The sequence below is a fragment of the Magnolia sinica genome, chromosome 1, assembly GCF_029962835.1.
Source record: "Magnolia sinica isolate HGM2019 chromosome 1, MsV1, whole genome shotgun sequence".
NCBI lineage: Eukaryota > Viridiplantae > Streptophyta > Magnoliopsida > Magnoliales > Magnoliaceae > Magnolia > Magnolia sinica.
Genome location: NC_080573.1, coordinates 136,910,598 through 136,929,347, shown reverse-complemented (window position 1 = coordinate 136,929,347; position 18,750 = coordinate 136,910,598). Strand labels below are relative to the sequence as shown.

Sequence of the window (18,750 nt, the reverse complement as noted above, 5' to 3'; positions counted from 1 at the left end):
GCGGAGAGTTACCAACAGTGAGTGGCAATGAGATAACTCCCCTGGGGAGTGTTCGTCCACCAGAGAAACCAATCAAGGGGGTGTGAACCGGTCGTAATACTAACCGTTCGACACCCATTTTATCAAATGCCTGAGTGAATAATACATCGACGGGTGACCCTGTATCAACGAGAATGCAAAATACCTTACAGTTCGCTATCGTAAGGGTAATGACCAATGCGTCATCATGCGGATGATAAATGCCTTGAGCGTTTTCGTCGGTGAACGATATGCAATATTTTTCTCTTTTCTTTTCCTTCGAAGGCCGAGCAAGTATCAGGATTTTGGACTAGGGCCGACTGATGCTCCTGATGTGGTTTTTTCGAGCATTGTTTGAGTCGCCTCTGCCTTGGGGACCACCGATAATGGTTTGAATTTCTTCCGTGGATCGGTTGTCACCCGAGTGTTCTTCCGTTGTCCCAGTTCTCTCGACGTGCTCTCTGAGACGGCCTTCTCAGATGAGTCGCTCGATTTCTTCTTTCAAGTGATAACAATCACTTGTGTTGTGCTTATGATTGCGATGGTAATGACAGTACTTGTTTTTGCTCCGTCGGTTTGGATTGCTTCGGAGTCGATCTGGCCAATTGACGAATCCTTCACCCTCAATTTCCATCAACACCTGCTCTTGAGGCTTATTGAGTGGGGTATACGTCAAAAACTTGCAGTCTAGCCGTTTACCCAACTTATGATCATCACACGTTCGATCATCTTTATGCTTCTTTCCACTGGCCGAGTCAACTTCTTTCTTTGTTGACTCATTGGCCGGGACTTTTGCGTTTTGGGCGGCTTCGCGCATGATCCGGGTTTCTTTGGCATCCGCATACTTGTCTGACCGGGCCATAAACTCAGCCAGAGTAGTAGGCGGGTTCTTGTCCAGGGATGCCAGAAACGGCTTATCTCTAACACCTTGCATGATCGAGTTGAGCGTTATTTCATCCGAATGTTTCCGAACTTGGAGCGACTCGAGGTTAAAGCGCTTGATGTAGTCTTTCAGCAGCTCTCCCTCTTTTTGCACTATGTTATTCAGGTGCACATGCGGCTTTAGCTTTTTCTTCCCACCAATGAAATTGGTGAGGAAGGCATCAATGAGCTTTGTGAACGAGCTAATGGATTTTGGCTTCAGCTGCTTGAACCAAAGTCGAGCTACGTCGGCTAAAGTGAGGGAGAAGGCTCGGCACATCACAGCGTTCGAGGCATCGTGCAGTTCCATATACGTTCGGAAGGATTCGATGTGCTCGGTAGGATCGGTCTTGCCGGTGAAGGGTGTAATCTGAGGAAGACGGAATCGTTCTGGTAAGTGAGCTTGCATTATCTCTTCTATGAATAGAGACGCTTTTGCCTCGGGCCTCATCTGATGTGTACCACGACCCTGCTTCATATCTGTAATCTCTTCCGGCACTTCTTTCCTGAAGTCCTGAAGGTCGGCTTTCGAGGGTTCGTCACTATTGTCCATGCCCTCAACCGGATGCCTGCTGCATCTCATTCGATCTATTTCATGTCGTAGATCGGAGGCTGGCAGCGGGGTGGTCATGGAATGAGCTTGCGTAGGCTCGGCCGGACCCTGGTGCTGACTCGGCTGAGGGACAGATCGCGGAGCGGTAGGCTGAGGGTCGGCAAATTGTTGTGGAACATTCGCCCAACCATTATCATATTGCTATTGGGGTGAAACCTGCTGGCGATGGATCTGCTCCAACATTTGCTTCATATAGTTCAAATCGGTCCTGAGATCTTGGACTTCCTTATCTAGCCGACCATTCTCTCGGTTCCGTTGATTCTGCCTAGTTGAAATAGAGGATGCTGGACGGGGGGTAGATCCTTGTCGATGATCAGGTTGGTTATGAGCCCCTTGGGCGCTTGTATCCGGCGGACCTTCAAGTGCCAGTGTTTCAACAACATCGACTTCAGCCGGCTTGTTTTGAGCGATTTTTCTCGTTCTCGCCATTAGAACTAGGTGAAACTAATGGATAGAGCCTAGAAAACGACTTTTCGTATCGTTTCCCACTGACGGCGCCAATCTGTTAATGCAAAAAACTGGAGCGCTCTCCTTTGATCTATTTCCTACACACAAATGAAACAAGGGAGACCCTGGCTAGAGTCAGGGACCCTTCGATGCCAAAGTCAGTGATATGGTCATATAAGAGAGCTTTTGAGTAGGGTTTTCTGCGTACTTCTTTAACTTGGAGTTCTCTGCATTTATAGGAGTGGAGGGTCCCATCGTACAGGGATTCTTCCCCTGATATCTTGGAGATTTGATTTCATCTGTTTTTGGTCTCTATACGATCCCGAGATCTTTGGGATCGGAGATCCTTTTACGAGATTCTCAAGACAGCGTTTTTGTTTACACTGTTTTTTTCCTTACTCGGCCTAGTTCTGACCAACTCTAGCAATGAGTTAGTCTAGGTCAGCTTTATGGATTAAGTTGCTTACCATCTGTCGGGCGAGATGGAGCCGATCCGTAATCGTCATCCTCTCTTACTCCGATAGCTGACCTTACAACCGACCTAATTAGGTCAGTTTTATGGTCAGTCGGGTGGCTTTTAAGCTTCAGGCCTGAATTGACCTTTTAGATGTTACTGCCTCCTCTTCCGAGTCAACTTGCATCTCATATGCTTGGCCATGTGGCTCGTGACTTTATAAGTCCCGACTGGGGTTTATTCCTCGTGATCCGAGTTAAGCATCTCCTTTAAGCTTTTTCATTCTTTGTCCCGGTCAAGCTTTTCGCCTCGAAATCCTGAGCGTTGTCAGTAGAGTTGGTCCATTCCATAACCGGATCTTCGGACTTTATCATATTTTTTCCCAACAATAATTATCAAGTGGACCACACTGTAAAAAGCAGTGGCGGATTGAAAGTCTACCATTGAAACCTTTTTTAGGGACACTGAAGTTTTGGATCAATATGAAATTTATTTTTCCTCTTCATTCAAGTCTTTGTAACCTTATGAACAGATTGGATAGAAAATAAACATTATGGTGGGCCCTATGAATTGTTTAACGGTGAAAATCATTATCTCCACTACTATTTGTGATGTGGTCGAGAAGATCTTTGTACATGATTCATTTTTTGGATAATGCTCTAAAATGATCTCTAAAATTAGATGAACGGTGTAGATATAATAAATACATCACCGTTGGGCCCATGTAACTTTGATCTCCTTTGAACCGTTCGTACAACTCGGAGCTCCAGGAGCGTCAGTGCTCGTCCTCGCACGACACGTACCTGCAGCAGCTATATAGCTGGTGTACACCAGCCAATCCGCTTATCGGGGGGAGCGCTACGGTATGGGCCGCACCTTCTTGGGTGAGTCGGGGTCTCACCTAATCCGCTCCCCACAGGTGATGGGGGCTCACTACCAAATCCGCGTCCGGCAGACGGGGCTCTTGGTCTTGGGACGGCATCTTTGATCTTTACCGTACAAGAAGACCGGTATTCACCGGTCATGAGTTTTATCTCCAAGACGCGCTTTCTTCCTCTTCTTTCCATTACTGTCCGATCTGCAGCCGAATATGACTCTTCTCAGCCTCCAACGGAATCTGCCGGTGCCAAGTGTACAAGAGCTCGCGAGTGAGCCGTTAGATGCAGTGCCAAGTAGGTATCTCAGGGATGACGTGGATGACCCAGTCAGCAATCCCTGCAACCCTTTCCTCCAAATACCTACGGTCGACATGTCTAAGCTGTTGGACGCAGAATCCCAAGCGGAAGAGCTGCACAAGCTCTATTCCGTTTGCAGAGATTGGGGGGCATTTCAGGTATTCCACAAAAATCTCGCTTATTTTTTACTGTTCTTTTTTATTAAAAAAACAATCGATGAAAGAGGTTTAACTGCCTTAGACTTCGAGGTGGACCGTTCAACTAATAATAGCATATCCAAGAAGAGAATCCCCCACCCACGTTCGGTCCCATCAGATCAACAGTCTGGATCGCCGATCAATGGCCCACTTGCCCAATTTTTATTTTTAAGTACCTCCTTGCCAGAGATGTTGGAGGAATAATTTACACCAAATGACAAAATTACCCTCGCCTTTAGTGTATGATCCAAACGATGAAGCAGATTCAAACCTCAGCTGGACCATACCACAGGAAACGGTGATGTTTGACCATTAAAAACTTTTGTGGAACTTTTTGTGAGCCATGAAAGTTTTGGATCAAAAGAGCCTATTGATAAGGTCTCTCTCACACACACACACACACATATATATAACCTTATCAATAGGCCGAATGGTCCAGCTAAGGTTTGGATCTGCTTCATTTTCAGGCTCATGCCCTTAAAATGATCTGTCAAAACGGATGGACGGCGTGGATATAGAATACCTACATCAAGGTCAAAGGTGGGCGCATGTTAAGGGCTGCACGTAATCCGCTCCCTGGGATTCATCCAAATTCCAAACATGAGGGGAAGTGTTTGAAGTTATCCCTCTTTTTAAAAGTTATTAGATACTCTCTCTCTCTCTCTCTCTCTCTCTCTCTCTCTCTCTTTTTTCGTTAGCTTGTTAATACACCTACTGTCAGATCACACTTCACTGTTAGCCACCCCCACTAGGGAATCGATGTTATTAGATACTCTGTCAAAGTATGAGGGATGATATGCGAGTACATCCATTTGCACGCGTGGCACACATGTAAAACTCAAACTAGACGGTAAAAATCATCAAAATAAGCCTAAATAACGTTCATAGAATGGTTTCAACATCTGTTTTATGAAAATTTGAACGTTCATTATTAACCGTCCATTTATATCAGCTAATCAATCCGTTAAGAAATAATGATTTTAGGATAATTGCTGTTCTAGAAACCATCTAATCCGAGGCCCAGTATCTGGACAGTTTAGTGTTAGTTGCACAAATGCCAGTATGCCACGCTTGCAATTTCTGAGCGCCTGCATATGATCCATCTTACCCTCCCAAAGTATCATAGTTTCGCTCTAAACATAGGATCATTCACACCTTGTTTGAAGCAGTGGCGTTTTCGTAATTTGTGTCTATATTTGTGGCAATGTATAGGTGGTTAACCATGGAGTGGCGGATGAGCTGGTTAAAAGTATGAAGGAGAAGAGCCGAGATTTCTTCAACTTTCCACTCCAAGAAAAGAAACGCTACGCACAGAAGGAAGGAAGTGTAGAAGGGTATGGTCAGACATTTGTAAACTCAGAAGAACAGAAGCTAGATTGGAGTGATATGCTTTTCATCAATGCCCTTCCGTATGAAGACAGGAAATATAATTTCTGGCCAGATCGCCCTCAAGGATTCAGGTAATTACAGTCATGCCAATAAACTGTGAGAAAAAACTTTGATAATCTGGTGGAGTGTGATGGATGATACGCAGGCACTGAGACATTATTGGGAACTAATTTTGATATAAGGGAATGATCACAAATGTTCAAACATACAGTAATTACTAATCACCATACATTGAAGCTATGTGGGGCCCACCTATGATGTTCATATGGAATCCAACCTATACACCTGGTGCACCTCCTCATTTTTACCACACATCCCAAGAATCATCCCGATCAAAAGGTCAGTGGGACACACCACAGGGAGCAATGTATAATCACCCACCAAACCTATATGGTAACTTGTTGCAGCCCACATGAGTTTTTTAATGGTTTGAGTTTCAGTGTGTCCTTTAATTTTGGTGGGGCACACTTGATGGATAGGTTGGATGGCATATACATGGCACTGTAGACCACACATTTCCATTTGAAAGTTTCTATGGCAACCCCTACTCAATATCCTTCCATGTTTTGGTTGGTGTTGCTCAACTGAGTTATGGATTGTAATATATTTTGGGATCGACCATACACAGTTCGAATATTCTCAAAATGTATGTGATTATTCCCCTTGTATCTATTATGAACCAAATATTACACTTATTTGATTACCTCACTATTGAATTAGTGGACATTTATTGGATGGTTAAAATGAGAAGTGTCAACCAATGACAAGTTAGATTGTTCAAACAACCTGATTTTTGGGCTGTAACTCTGCAACAGTAGATTCCACAATGTAGTAGGTTTAATTTGAGTTATTATATCTCAGATATACTATTTCTAAGTGCCTGCATATCAAGTGTCAATGACAAATTATCAAATTTGGTTGCTGGATTTTATATTTCTTGGTTTAGTAATTCCATGGTTCTTTTTAATTAGAAACAAGTTTAGTTAGAGGTTTTAGTTGGTTTTTTACATTTCCCATCATTACCATTCCCTAGCCTTTCTTTTACAAAAAATGAAAAACCTGAGGAATTAATACAAAATTCTATACTTTTCCCATGTTTCCCAATAAACCCTGTATCAACCGAACAAGTAATAGAATTGGCTTGTTAAAAAAGATTCTATCGGAGGAAAATTCCAATCCCTAATCAGTATACGAATCCTCCAATCCGAGGAAGTATGTAAGATAGCCATGATCTTTCATGTGGAAAGATGATTGAAGAACTTGCTGAAACTCTGCAATTCCGACTATATCATTTATTGTCAGAATTAAATCATCAGGATAAACAAGCAAGAGTACAACACCACATGATGAAAATTTGTGTACTTTCAATTTGTCTAAAATACTAGAAGAAAACATGTGAGGTAGTCTATCAGGTGATACAATAATATCTTGATGCATCAATTGGACTGTCCTACTTCCCATATTGTGGATGTAAAATGGTTTGCAATACACATCGACCTAATGAGCATCATTTGGTTAGTGACCTTTAAAGCCATACTAGTAAACGAAAATAGTTGCTAGTCAAAATTCATTAGGTGAAGCAACGGTCAGTGATGAATGTGATTATTTAATATATGTATTGTGAATTGTATTAGATGGACAATTCAGATTGATGCATCATCCTTCCACGTGTACTGTGGAGAGATAGGCCTACCATATTCCAGTTCTTCAGGCTCTACCGTGTCATTTCCTCTCCATCCCACCTGATGAACAACTCAGATGCCAGTGTGTGGAATTAGTAAATCTCTAATAAAGAAACTTTTTTTTTCTCCTCATTAAACAGGGAAGCTCTAGACTGTTACTCGGGAGAGGTGAAGAGGCTAGCACTTTCCCTGCTGGGTTTCATGGCCAAGGGCCTTGGGCTAGAGGCCCATAAATTCTCCAAGGATTTTGAAGATGGACTATACCATGTAAGGATGAATTACTATCCGCATTGCCCTCAACCACAGCAAGTGGTCGGCATGGCGGCACATGCAGACTTTACAGGCATCACTATCCTACTCGAATTCGACGAAACACAAGGCTTACAGATTCGAAAAGATGGATATTGGGTCCCCGTCAAGATGCTCTCTGGTGCATTTCTCGTAATTGTCGGGAACATTGGAACGGTAACACACCTAATGTCACAGGCACATGCATGCAAACTCCCACACACTCAACAGGTTTAAGATGAGTCCGACTGACTCAGTTCAGTCCTGAGTCAAGTGGCAACTTGGCCAAGTTGGTGGTGACTTGGCTGAGTCGGGATCAGTCACCCCCTATTTTTAATTCTCACTCATGGTTCTGAACCAGATTGGACTCCACTTAGCTCAAGTTGGCTTGTGTGAGTTGCATATGACCAGGATGAGTTTTATCAATCCATTTAGGTTGTGGTGTTTATTCGGAAAGGAAACTTTGTTCACTACATTTGTGCTTTAAATGCGCACCTGAATGTGATTTGGCTCATTCTTTCAAAGTGGGGATTGATAGGTTGGTTTGGATGCTGGCCCAAATCATGACTTGGGTGATTCAGCATTTCCTTTAATCCAAATTTGGATAAATGTCTGCTTGGGCATATGCAAATTTCTTGATTCTGGAACAAAAAAACAGCATTGTGTGAAAGCGTCAATGCTGCTCAATCACCGAAACACACACTAAACAGAACTGCAAATCTGCAGTCTCTGAGCCATGTTGTTAAAAATAGATGGATGTAGCTGATTGTTCTTCAAGGGCCATTTAGGCCTTGGTATTCTGGCTAAAGGGGATGTTTGGTTGCATCAAATTTCATGAACTATCATGAAAATTTGCACCAAATTAGACTTATTAATCATGAAATATCATGATATTTGGTGCAACCAAACACACCTTAAAGAAGAAATGGCATGCAGACATATAGTTATTAGTTTCTCACAGTTGCTGGATTACCATTCTAATTCCAACCATGAGTATTTGATAATCCCCTTAGTTTCTTGATTATGCAGGTAATGAGTAATGGAATTTACCAAAGTCCGCATCACAGAGTGGTTGTAAATAGTTTGAAGGAGAGGCTAACGATCGTCACCTTCTGCTATCCTCATAAAGATGCCATAATTGAGCCTGCCCACGATCTTATCAACCCAGAGAATCCAGCCCTCTTCAAAACCCTCAGTCATGCTGAGTATTTCAATCTATTCTATAGCCGGAACAGCTACTATGATGAACCTTGGTTCATCGACATCTTGAAGATCGACGCCTAACGGTAGGAAAACATCTTATTTCTAGCAAATTGCACCAAGAGGTTCATGTGCTATTTACTAAAGTTCTGCTTTGTTTAGTCTGAATGTGTGTGCCTGATCTGTAGTGTATGATATGCATATATGTGTGTGCGTACATGACATATATATTTGTGTATTCTATCCAAACTTGTGTATTTTATATTTACATGTTGTAGCACTCCTGATTATGGGTACACTTGTTGTTATACTATGAAAGAAATAATTAATGAACATAGCTTTTGGGTTCTATGTGAATTCGATGCAAGAAAATATTAAGTCCATAAACAGTGGAGAATGTGTAATGCAGTGTCCGGCTTTACTATGTTGGCCCAGATCTATCGGGTGGACAAATAGCCCTTGGTCTTTGGGTAACAGCCATCTAAAATGATAAATTATAGGATGAAAAGTAATTGAGCTTAAATGGATGGCTAATATGCTACCAAGTCAGGTTGCATGAACCTTAATTTTGATGTATCAACTATTATAGATAAATGACATCTAACATTAAAACCTTACTAAGGCCCACATTACTGTTTATTTGTCATTCGACCTGTTCATAAGGTTGCAAAGCACAAATATTATCTAGATCCTAAACTTGTAGCTGGCAAGAAGATTTCAACGGTAGGCATTCCATTCTCATTATTTCCTGTGGTGTGTGGTTCACTTATATTTGAATTTGCTTAAATTTTGGGATCATGCCCTAAAATGAGCTGAAAAACGATGAACATCATGAATAAAACACATACATCGTGGGCCCCACAGAGTTTCCAAGCTCCTCACTGTACTATCCGTGTCCGGTACGTGATCAGAGTTTCCGAGCTCCTCACTGTACTATCCGTGTCCGGTACATGAACAGTTTCCTTGGCCAACTGAGGGATGGTGGCTACATCACACGCGAAATATCAGATGCTCTCCTTAGGGTGAGATGGCAACAAGTACGGCACCCAGGTTGTTCATCTCGAAGACATCATCATGGATGGGCCATGTGATGTACAGCGGGTCGCAGACACTTTCATGTCCAAGATAGTTTAGAGAATAAATTTTGGTTTGATTGTAACTCTTCATCTGTTGGCTTCAGGAGTTGGGTTCAATATAAAGAGTGTTTAGAAAAATTAGGAGAATAACGTGGTTAAGCCACACGGGACGCTTACTAGAAATAGAAAATTTATATTTATGGTAAGTTATGAATTTTAGGGAGTTTTAATCATAATTTAATTGCTAAATTTCTTTTAAGTATCTCTTTTTAAAGGGTTATAGATTTGTTTATTTCAATCATTAGGTAATTTATAAATGTTCATCAATACTATTTCTATTTTCTTGCTTTTATTAGTAGATTCAAGAAGTCTATGAAAGGAGTTGAAAGTTGTTGAAGCTTATGATAAATGTCTATCAAATGTGAGCCGTTCGTTGAAGCTTTCGTAACCTTATATTTTCTCGGTAAGAATATCTTCCAATCACACTATCAGGATCACAAGATCAGCACGACATCTTCCAATCACACTATTAGGGTCATAAGATCAGCGTGACTTTTGGTTGTGGCCCATCCATGATGGGACCCACCGGGTGAGCCTTGAGGATATCGTACAAATGTGCTATGTGTCCACGTGGAATGCATGTGATACTAGTTCATTCCTCTCACATGGGAGACTCGTGGCCAGCACAGTACAAGATTCAAAGGTTTAAGGAATCGTTGTAACACCTGTTGTAACGGAGACTGCAGTAGTCCCTCAACAATCGCCACTGCCTTACGTAGAAAACAGACGGACGCAGCTTCAATGGATCCCTGACTGTGGGGCCACCTTGATGTATGTGTTTTGACAGCTCATTTTAGGAGATGATTCAAAAAATGAAGCAAATTTAAATCTTATGTGGACCACACATAGAAAACAATGTTGATTGATCGCCTACTATTAAAAACTTCATGGGCCCCACAAGAATGCTTATCTTCTATCCAACCTCTTAATAAGATCACATAGATATGGTTGAAGGGACCACATAAATATCAACTTCATGAAAAACTTTTTTACCCCTCAAGAAGTTTTTATAGTGGTGTCCGTGTTCACTCCCCAAGTATAGGGTTGTGATGTAGTAATAAACTCGGTGAGACCGAGGTCGAATCCCAAGGGATTGAAACCTGTACGTAATCTGAAAATAACTAGAACTAGAATAAGATAAAATCTAAATTAGGTGGATTTGAGGAATAATGATGAAATAGTAAACTAAAATATGTAGATTCAAAGGTAGGAAACTAGGGATTCAGAGGATTCACTTGTAGAGATCAGGGAGATCTTATATCTGCATCAAAAACTCATCTGGACTTAGAGTCTATTTTCATCCAGTTGAAGGGTGTAACCATAAAAATCAAAACTGAACTTCCTTTGATATAGTTTTCAAGAGATGAAAGGTGTATGAATCAGAATGGATTCCATCACCAAACCATGCCCAGGAGACAAGACAACCAATAAAATTAAACTAATTTGCAACCAATCATTGACATATGAAGGTTAAGAAGGGTAACATCATCCGACCATGCCCAGGAGACGATGGTGAACAATAAGGCTTCCTGACATCATAAATATAAAAAGGAAAGGAACATGCTTAAAGCTATCGCAGACCTATTGTAATTTTAGTCACAACAGACCATTAAAAACTAAAAACATTTTATTAAAATCAAACTAATATCAAATTCAATTCAGTGTAAAATAAAAAGCACTAGCTAAAAGTCCCCCATCACGCTACAAGCTTCACCTCTTAGCCCTAGCTAAGAGGTTTAGCTACTCATGAACATGGCGAGGCTAAACATCTCAACTAAACATAAACAGAAACTAAAAAAAGAGAAGGAAAAGAACTCTTTGAAGCTTGCCCGTGCTCCACTTCCTTCTCGGCTCCACGTTCACGGCCTCCTGATCACCTCCCGTTCCCCCCCTTCTTCATGTTCTCTCTCCTTCTTTCTTATAGCCATGAAGGGCCCTGGAGAAGTCGGCTAGAAGGAGCCTCACGTTGCTGCTGTTGGTGGGCTTCTTACGCAGCAGCGTGCACAAGCAGGGCCTGCGGACTGAGCTGTGATGTTGGTGGGGGCCATGATCAGTGTTGCGTGAAGAATCAACACTGTCCATCAGCTTCATGGTGGGATTTCGGTCTGAGATTGACCGTTTTGGCTAGTAGCTGAGGCGGCCCACCAAGTGGATTGCGCGGAGATTGTCCCGACGCCGAGCAAGGTGGAGTGCGATCCTTGTCGTGTCACTAACCAATCTCACCTATATCTTGGTCTTGATCATTGTGTAGATATGTTGGACGGTTTGGATCATGCTTTCGGATCGAAGTGATGGCCCACCGACGTTAGTTCGCATCTCCCTGTTCAAGACTTCGCAGCAGAGACTGAAACGGAAAGCTCTGTTTTTTTAATGAGAGTCGGTGAGGTTCACATACTTGGTATCTTAGAAAATCCACTGCGTCCATTAGTTTCTCCTCAGAAAACCGTTTTGAGATGATTGATTTTGGATTGGGTTGAGTGTGGCCCATTGATGTTTTGCTTCCGCCGTCCATCCTGCGTTTGATCGCGATTTACACATGTGTGCACAATGAGAACAGAAGGACACCTAAGTGAGGGTTACGCCCCACCTGTTGAGCGAATGGATGGTCCAGATTATCAAAATACATGATGGGTGGGGCCCACAATCAAAACCCGGACGGACTCTGTCCGTCCGCTGGTGCCTTTGCGCAGGAAAGAGATTTGAGTCAGTCAGCGTGCGCTGACCGACTTTGGGAGATCCGGTGCGTGGCCGGTGAAAGTGTAATATGTACACGCATGTGTACATGTGGGGTCCATTATGATCTTTTTGAGACATCTGCTCCATCCATCCGTTTTGTCATCTCATTTTAACCGTGGGGACCAAATTTGAAACGTATCCTAATAGCAAGTGGGCCCCATATCACTGTTTTGGTGGCTGATCTGTCTGTTAGGCCACTTCCACAGGGATCCGAGGGTTGAAATTTGACGTGTACGATTCATTTATGGTCCTCAGGCCACGTATGGATTTTCGAGCCGATCAGATGGTGGGAACCCCATGATCTTGCATTCTGGACGTCTTTTAGGCCTGTTTAAGATGAGTGGCTGGAATTTCTCTGATCTCTGACGTGTAAATCCTCGATCTTGGTCCCATGGAGCCCCTTCCAATGCCTTGGTGATGCCTGAGCGTTAGGTCCATGCTTTTAGCATCCTTTCCAGTCCACGCTCCTAGATTCACCTTGCATCACAAACACGATTAAAATAAACCGTTAAGCGGTGTTATGTTCATAAATTCAGGTAGTAATTGGGGTCTAATATGCAATATTCGACCCTCAATAGTCCGTTCAATCACCACTCCTTCATATGGTGTGGTATAACTGAGATTTGTATCTGGCACATTTTTAAGCCCTAAAATGAACTGGTAAAATGTATGAGCGGCGTGGATACAAGACACATACATCATCCCCAGATTAAAACCCACTTCCGCAGACAAGATTTTGATTGGGCCACCCCATTCGAAAGTGGTTCGATCAACTAAATCTTGTCACGTTAATGCCAAATCATTTCCCTTTTACATATGATGGAGAGTGCAGATATAATGTGGCTGGATTTAATTGGATAGTAAGCTGACTACCTGTCGTTGAAAGTGAAACCCACATAAGGCATATTTAAAAGTTAATCAGTTGCATACTGACCCTGGCCTATTTCTTATGGCCCGTCCATTCAATTCTCTTTACCGTGGAGGAAGGGGCAGCAATAATTTCCAATTTGTTTGAGAGACATTCAGTTGTGATATATTCAAACGGGCTCATTTACAATGATGACATGTCCAATCAAATCCCACCTCAGTGCCGATCTGCCTCCTATTAAGTAATTGTCGCATCTCCTCTGGAAGCCGATTGCGAGGTGATCCTCTCACCACCTATATGTAGACGCGGATTGCATCAAGGCCTCACCAAAGTGTTTCCTTGGTTTCAACTAATATGATTCCAAGATCCATGCCGTCCATCAGGTGTACTTCCTCGTGCTCACCCTAGAAACGAAAAATTTGGGATGTCTAGAACTTAGGTGGGTCACACTATAGGAAAGAGTTAGGATGGGAGCACTCATCTTTAGGTATGCCACACTATAGGAAAGAGTTAGGATGGGAGCACTCATCTTTAGGTAGGCCACACTATAGGAAAGAGTTAGATCACACAAAAAATGAATCAGATAACTAATCCAATTATAAGGTGGACCATAACATGGGAAACAATGGTGATTGACCATTAATGAGCCACAAAAGTTTTGGATCAAGCTAATATTTGTTTTTTCCCATTATCCAGCCTTGTGTGACCTTATCAACCAATTAGATGGTGGAGACATTAAAGTGCCCCTTCAGAAAATTTTAATGGTAGGGTGTTCAATTACCCACTTGATAATTGAATAAGCCTCATTTTAAAATGATATAAAAAAATGAACAGACGGTATGGATGGAAAATACATACATCAAGGTAACCCCATGATAAGGGTAGCATTGTCTTGGGTGAGTATATCGGCTCTTCAGGATGGGACGCCAATTAGGCAGCCAGGCCCTCCCTATGGACGGACACAGATTGGGTACTATCCCACCGGACGAATGGTTGCCCTCTAGAGTTCATCATGATGTATGTGTTTTATCTATGCCGTTTATTTATTCTGAAAGATTATTTTATGTGATGAGTCCAATAAGGAAGCAATCGAAGGATCAAGTAAACCAAACTTAAAAAGAAGGAAGCAATTGAAGGCTCAAGCAAACTAAATTTTAAAAATCAAAAGTGAGAATTGACTGCTTGCCATTGAAAACTTCTCAGGAGCCACAAAAGCCCTTGTCGAATATGATCTTTGTGCTTTTCCTTCATCGAAGTCTGTGTGACCTTTCGAGTAGGTTGGATGACAAATAAACGTCACTGTGTTTGTAGGAAAGTTTCAACAATAGACTTCATTAGCCCTATTGTTTCCTATGGTGTGGCCCACTAGAGCATACGATCTACCTCCTTTTTTGGGTAATGCTCTAAAATGATCTATGAAAATAAATGAACTCCATGGATAAAATGCGTATGTTACGGTTGGCTCTACATAGTCCTAGCCAGGATCGTCGGCCTCTAGCCAGGTCCCTAAATGGTCCCAAGGCGCCCAACCCGAGTCCCTCGGACGTGGCGTATGATGCCAGTTGCCTACGGACGTTAATTATCAGTAGCCAATAGCCACTGGACGGTGCTCTGTGGGCCCATCGTGATGTATGTGTTTTATCCAGGCCGGCCATCCATTTTTCCAAGATCATTTTAGGGCATAAGCCCAAAAAAATGAGACATCCAAATCTCATGTTGATGTAGAGCGGGTCGCGGACAATTACATGGCCAAGATGGATTAGAAAAGGCCCAGTCGACGACAGAAGTGTATTTTCCCTTCATCCAGGTATGTGTGATGAAGCTGATATTTGTATTTTCCCTCCAGGTATCAACAGGTTAGATGGCAAATAAACATTCAAGTGGGTACCATGAAGCTGAGACGTTTTCTTTTTCCTTCCGTCACCACTGTTTTCTTGTAGTGTGGCCTACACAGACGATCGGCACTCATAATAATAATAAAAGAGCTTATGCAGGCAGGCCACACAAGGAGTGAACTTACACAATTCTACATTGTTTTTCATAAAGGCCGATTATAAGAAACAAAGGTCTGTAGACCCGATGACGTCGTTTATAGAATGCCAGACTACCAGGTGGAGATTTCGATCACAGATGGACTCTAACCGATCATTTCTCTAATTAATTATAGTTGGAGGAGAAGAAATACAAGAAATTCCATTTCCACCCAAACATCTGAACGTCAAATACAAGATATTCCAACATACACACAAGCATACATGCATCTACATTAACGGTAATGAAAAAAAAAATTAAAAAAAAATAAAAATAATAATGAACTGTAATAGGGCTTCAACCAAGCTATCTAACGTAGTAAGAAGGGTCAGGTGGGTCATTTACTTCAACTGAACCATCTATCATTTGTGTAACCCTACTCATGGATGGCCTCATACATGGATCTTCTTGAATGCACCAAACGGCCACCTTAACCAACCTCTCCACCCACAACCCATCTTTCAATGCCTCTTCCTCCTCCACTAACAACTCCAATCTCCTCTCTTTATAGCAATCATAAGCCCAGTCCGTTAATATTATCTCCTCTTCATTCCCGATCTCCACCTCGATGTTTTTCCTACAACATATAATCTCCAGTAGCACAACGCCAAAGCTGTAGACATCCACCTTCACGCTGACTGCTCGGGTCTTGAACCATTCGGGTGCAAGGTACCCTTTAGTTCCTCGGATGCCCGTTCTGGTTCGGGTCTGATCCGTCTTCAGAAGCTTTGATATCCCAAAATCGGATATCTTCGCTATAAAACAATCGTCCAGGAGTATATTCTGCGGCTTTATATCGCAATGTATGATTTGGGTTCTGCACTCTTCATGCAAGTAACTGAGCCCTTTTGCGATCCCTTTCGCGATCTTCTTCCGTAGGTTCCAATCGGGTTTTGAGCTTCCAAAGAGGAACCTTGCCAAAGAGCCATTGCGCATGTACTCATAGACAAGAAGCCGGTGCAGACCCTCGTTGCAGAATCCGATCAATTGGACAAGATTCTTATGATGGGTCCGGCCAATCGCTTTCACTTCGGTTTCAAACTCTTTCTCGGCTTCAATTTCCACAGTATTCAACTTCTTCACTGCGACGAAATTTCCATACTCAGATGCAAAAACCCCCTTGTAAACTGTCCCAAAACCACCACTACCCAGTTCTTCTTTGAATCCGTCTGTGATTTCATGAAGCTCGTTATAAGTGAAGGATCGCAGATTCATCGTGAACATGGTCGTAGAATCTGGCTGTATGGTGGATCTCTTCTTACGGAAAGAGCAGAAAACAAATGATGAGATTGCCGACAGGAGGAGAAATACAGAGCCTCCTAGAATCAGAGACAGGATGAGGACGAGATTCGGCGGATTTCTCCTCTTCCCAGTGGCGGAGCCTGGAGGAGTAAGAGGAGCCAACGAAGTTGAATTACGCCTCCGAACTTTGATGAGAGCTACTCTGTTGATGCCTTCATACATCTTCCCATTAGAGAGCGGGAGCTTCTTTTTCCAACACCACCCATCGATGAAAATGGCAACAGCGCAGAGACAATCACCCAAGCAAGCTTCTTCACACTTGCTTATGTTGATGGGATAATATTGTTCGAAGTCCGACAGCGGCCAATCTGCTTGATCCAACTCCTTCATTTCAAACTGATCTGCTTCTTTCGATCCATATGCTTCGCAGCTCTGAGGAATGAAATCTTGCTTGCACCCACCGGACTTGTTATTTGGATCGAAGTAAGAATACCCAGGTGGGCATTCGCAGCTAGGCATCTGATCCTCATATAGCTGTTTACAATAGCTATTAAACCCACAAGCACCACTTCCTTTATCCGATTCAATCGCCTTGCAAACTTCACGAGGCTCATACCAGATGATAGACCATGATCCAGTCCGATTTTCATTCACCGATTGGTTTTTCGGGTAAACATATTGCCGGAAAACTCCATCAAAATCAAGCGTGGATCTGTGATAGAATTCACTAGTTGGGAATTCATTCCCTTGATAAAGATGCAACATGGTACCATTTGTTTGCATGAAGTAAATGTCGCCGGAATTGTTGAAGATGAGCTGAGAACCGGAATATTTAGTGTCGCGTGGCCAATAAGAGCCATAAACAAAATCAGTCATGAGATTTACCTGATAAAGAACGAGATCCCCATCCCCCTCCAAACGAAGCTGAAACCTTCCTTTCGAGTAGTCGGCATCTGCTAGGCGAGAAGAAAGCACGCTACCTCGATTCAGTGTCTGAGAAGGCAGAATGGTGTCGGTTGGTTGGCTGAAGCTCTCCCATCTAATACCAGAATCTGTGCTTGTCAGCACAAAGTTCCCATTGTCGAGCATCGCGGCGGATGTGACAATACCACTAACAACTTCAGCTTTCCATATCTCTTCGCCTCGATGATCATTGAGAATAAGACGGCCGTCTTCCGTCAGCTCCACCTTTGATCCTTTCTGCACTGGCGTGTTTCTATCGGCGGACCAAACGAGAGTTTTCTCGGGGAGTTTGTTGAACCAGATGGCAAGCAAGAAGAGGTTTCTGTTGGGGAGGAGGTAGAATCCGAAGGCGAATTCGCCTGACGGAGAAACCCATGAAGGGTTTTCGTCTTCGGTGGCGGAAATAGAATCACCCGAGCTGATATTCCTGTAAGCTTGGGAGATAGCGGGAAGTGGGAGAAGGAGAAGTAACAAGCATAGAAAATTAAAAAGAGAGGAAGCCATTGGAGGGAGGAGAGAATTCCAGCTCTAACTGCCTTCCACCTCTCTGCATAAATCGATGGACGGTCCTGCTTTTGTTAGAACGGGCCTCTCATCAAGTGGGCCACAACAAATGTATTCTAAATCTGGACCGTTGGATTTCAACTCTAACTAACGACTTTTCTCATGCAAGTGCAATCTGGCTGGTCACAGTAAACACAACTTAATGGCCCTAATCTCTGGCATGCGTGCAATCCAACGATGGGAATAAGGCTTCGCATGATCTTTGTTAGGTGGACCTTGTAGTCTACGAAAGCCCTTCTTTCGGGTCGGGTCCGTCTGTGGACCGGCTTCCTCTGCAACCCCAGTTTTACGCAGTGCGTGAAGACCGAAGTCTATGCTCCCATCGAACGGGGCGTGACTTGGCTGGGACCCCGGAACCATCCATGGGGATGCTACCCTGACTGTGGAGCTCACCTACACCGTGCCTAACTCATTTAATAGCCCAGCATGTTGTATATGTAAAATCCACTCCATCCATCCGGTTCCCTCCATGATGGTAGACGATGAGACCAAAAATCAGCTAGATGCGCAGCTAATGTGGGCTACACCACATGGAATAAATGGGATGAGATGCTAACGATAGATTTGTGTGTGGGGAACCATGATAGGAGGCTTAGGTGGTAAGTAAACTACGCAAGCCCACAGTGATACATGTGTTTTATCCACGCTCTCTATCTGTTTTTCCAGATCTTTTTAAGGCATGAGACTGAAATTAAAGCACGTATAAGCTCAAGTAGAACATGCCACGTATACAGCGTGAATTGAACATCCACGGCTGAAAACTTAATTCTTGTCGGTGTGACCTTATGAACAGGTTGGATGACAAATAACCCAAAAAAATTTCAAC

At 42.9% G+C, this 18,750-nt stretch overlaps 2 protein-coding genes across 3 annotated transcripts; one reads left to right on the top strand and one right to left on the bottom strand.

Moving 5' to 3' along the window:
• The first annotated feature begins 3,452 nt into the window (after positions 1-3,452).
• Positions 3,453-8,733, top strand: LOC131219949 (oxoglutarate-dependent flavonoid 7-O-demethylase 1-like). Of its 2 annotated transcripts, none has more exons than XM_058214934.1 (4): positions 3,453-3,786; positions 5,038-5,285; positions 7,037-7,361; positions 8,214-8,733. In XM_058214934.1, the coding sequence occupies exons 1-4, from the start codon at positions 3,544-3,546 to the stop codon at positions 8,466-8,468; spliced, it is 1,071 nt and encodes a 356-aa protein (XP_058070917.1). In that variant the 5' UTR covers positions 3,453-3,543; the 3' UTR covers positions 8,469-8,733. The 2 variants fall into 2 exon arrangements, with proteins under 2 accessions (XP_058070917.1, XP_058070922.1); XM_058214939.1 differs by having other exon boundaries at positions 7,037-7,326; positions 8,214-8,357.
• A 6,690-nt stretch (positions 8,734-15,423) lies between these two features.
• Positions 15,424-18,224, bottom strand: LOC131219937 (G-type lectin S-receptor-like serine/threonine-protein kinase LECRK3). The gene has a single exon (XM_058214926.1). The coding sequence runs from the start codon at positions 17,862-17,864 to the stop codon at positions 15,462-15,464; it is 2,403 nt and encodes an 800-aa protein (XP_058070909.1). The 5' UTR covers positions 17,865-18,224; the 3' UTR covers positions 15,424-15,461.
• Positions 18,225-18,750: the final 526 nt, after the last annotated feature.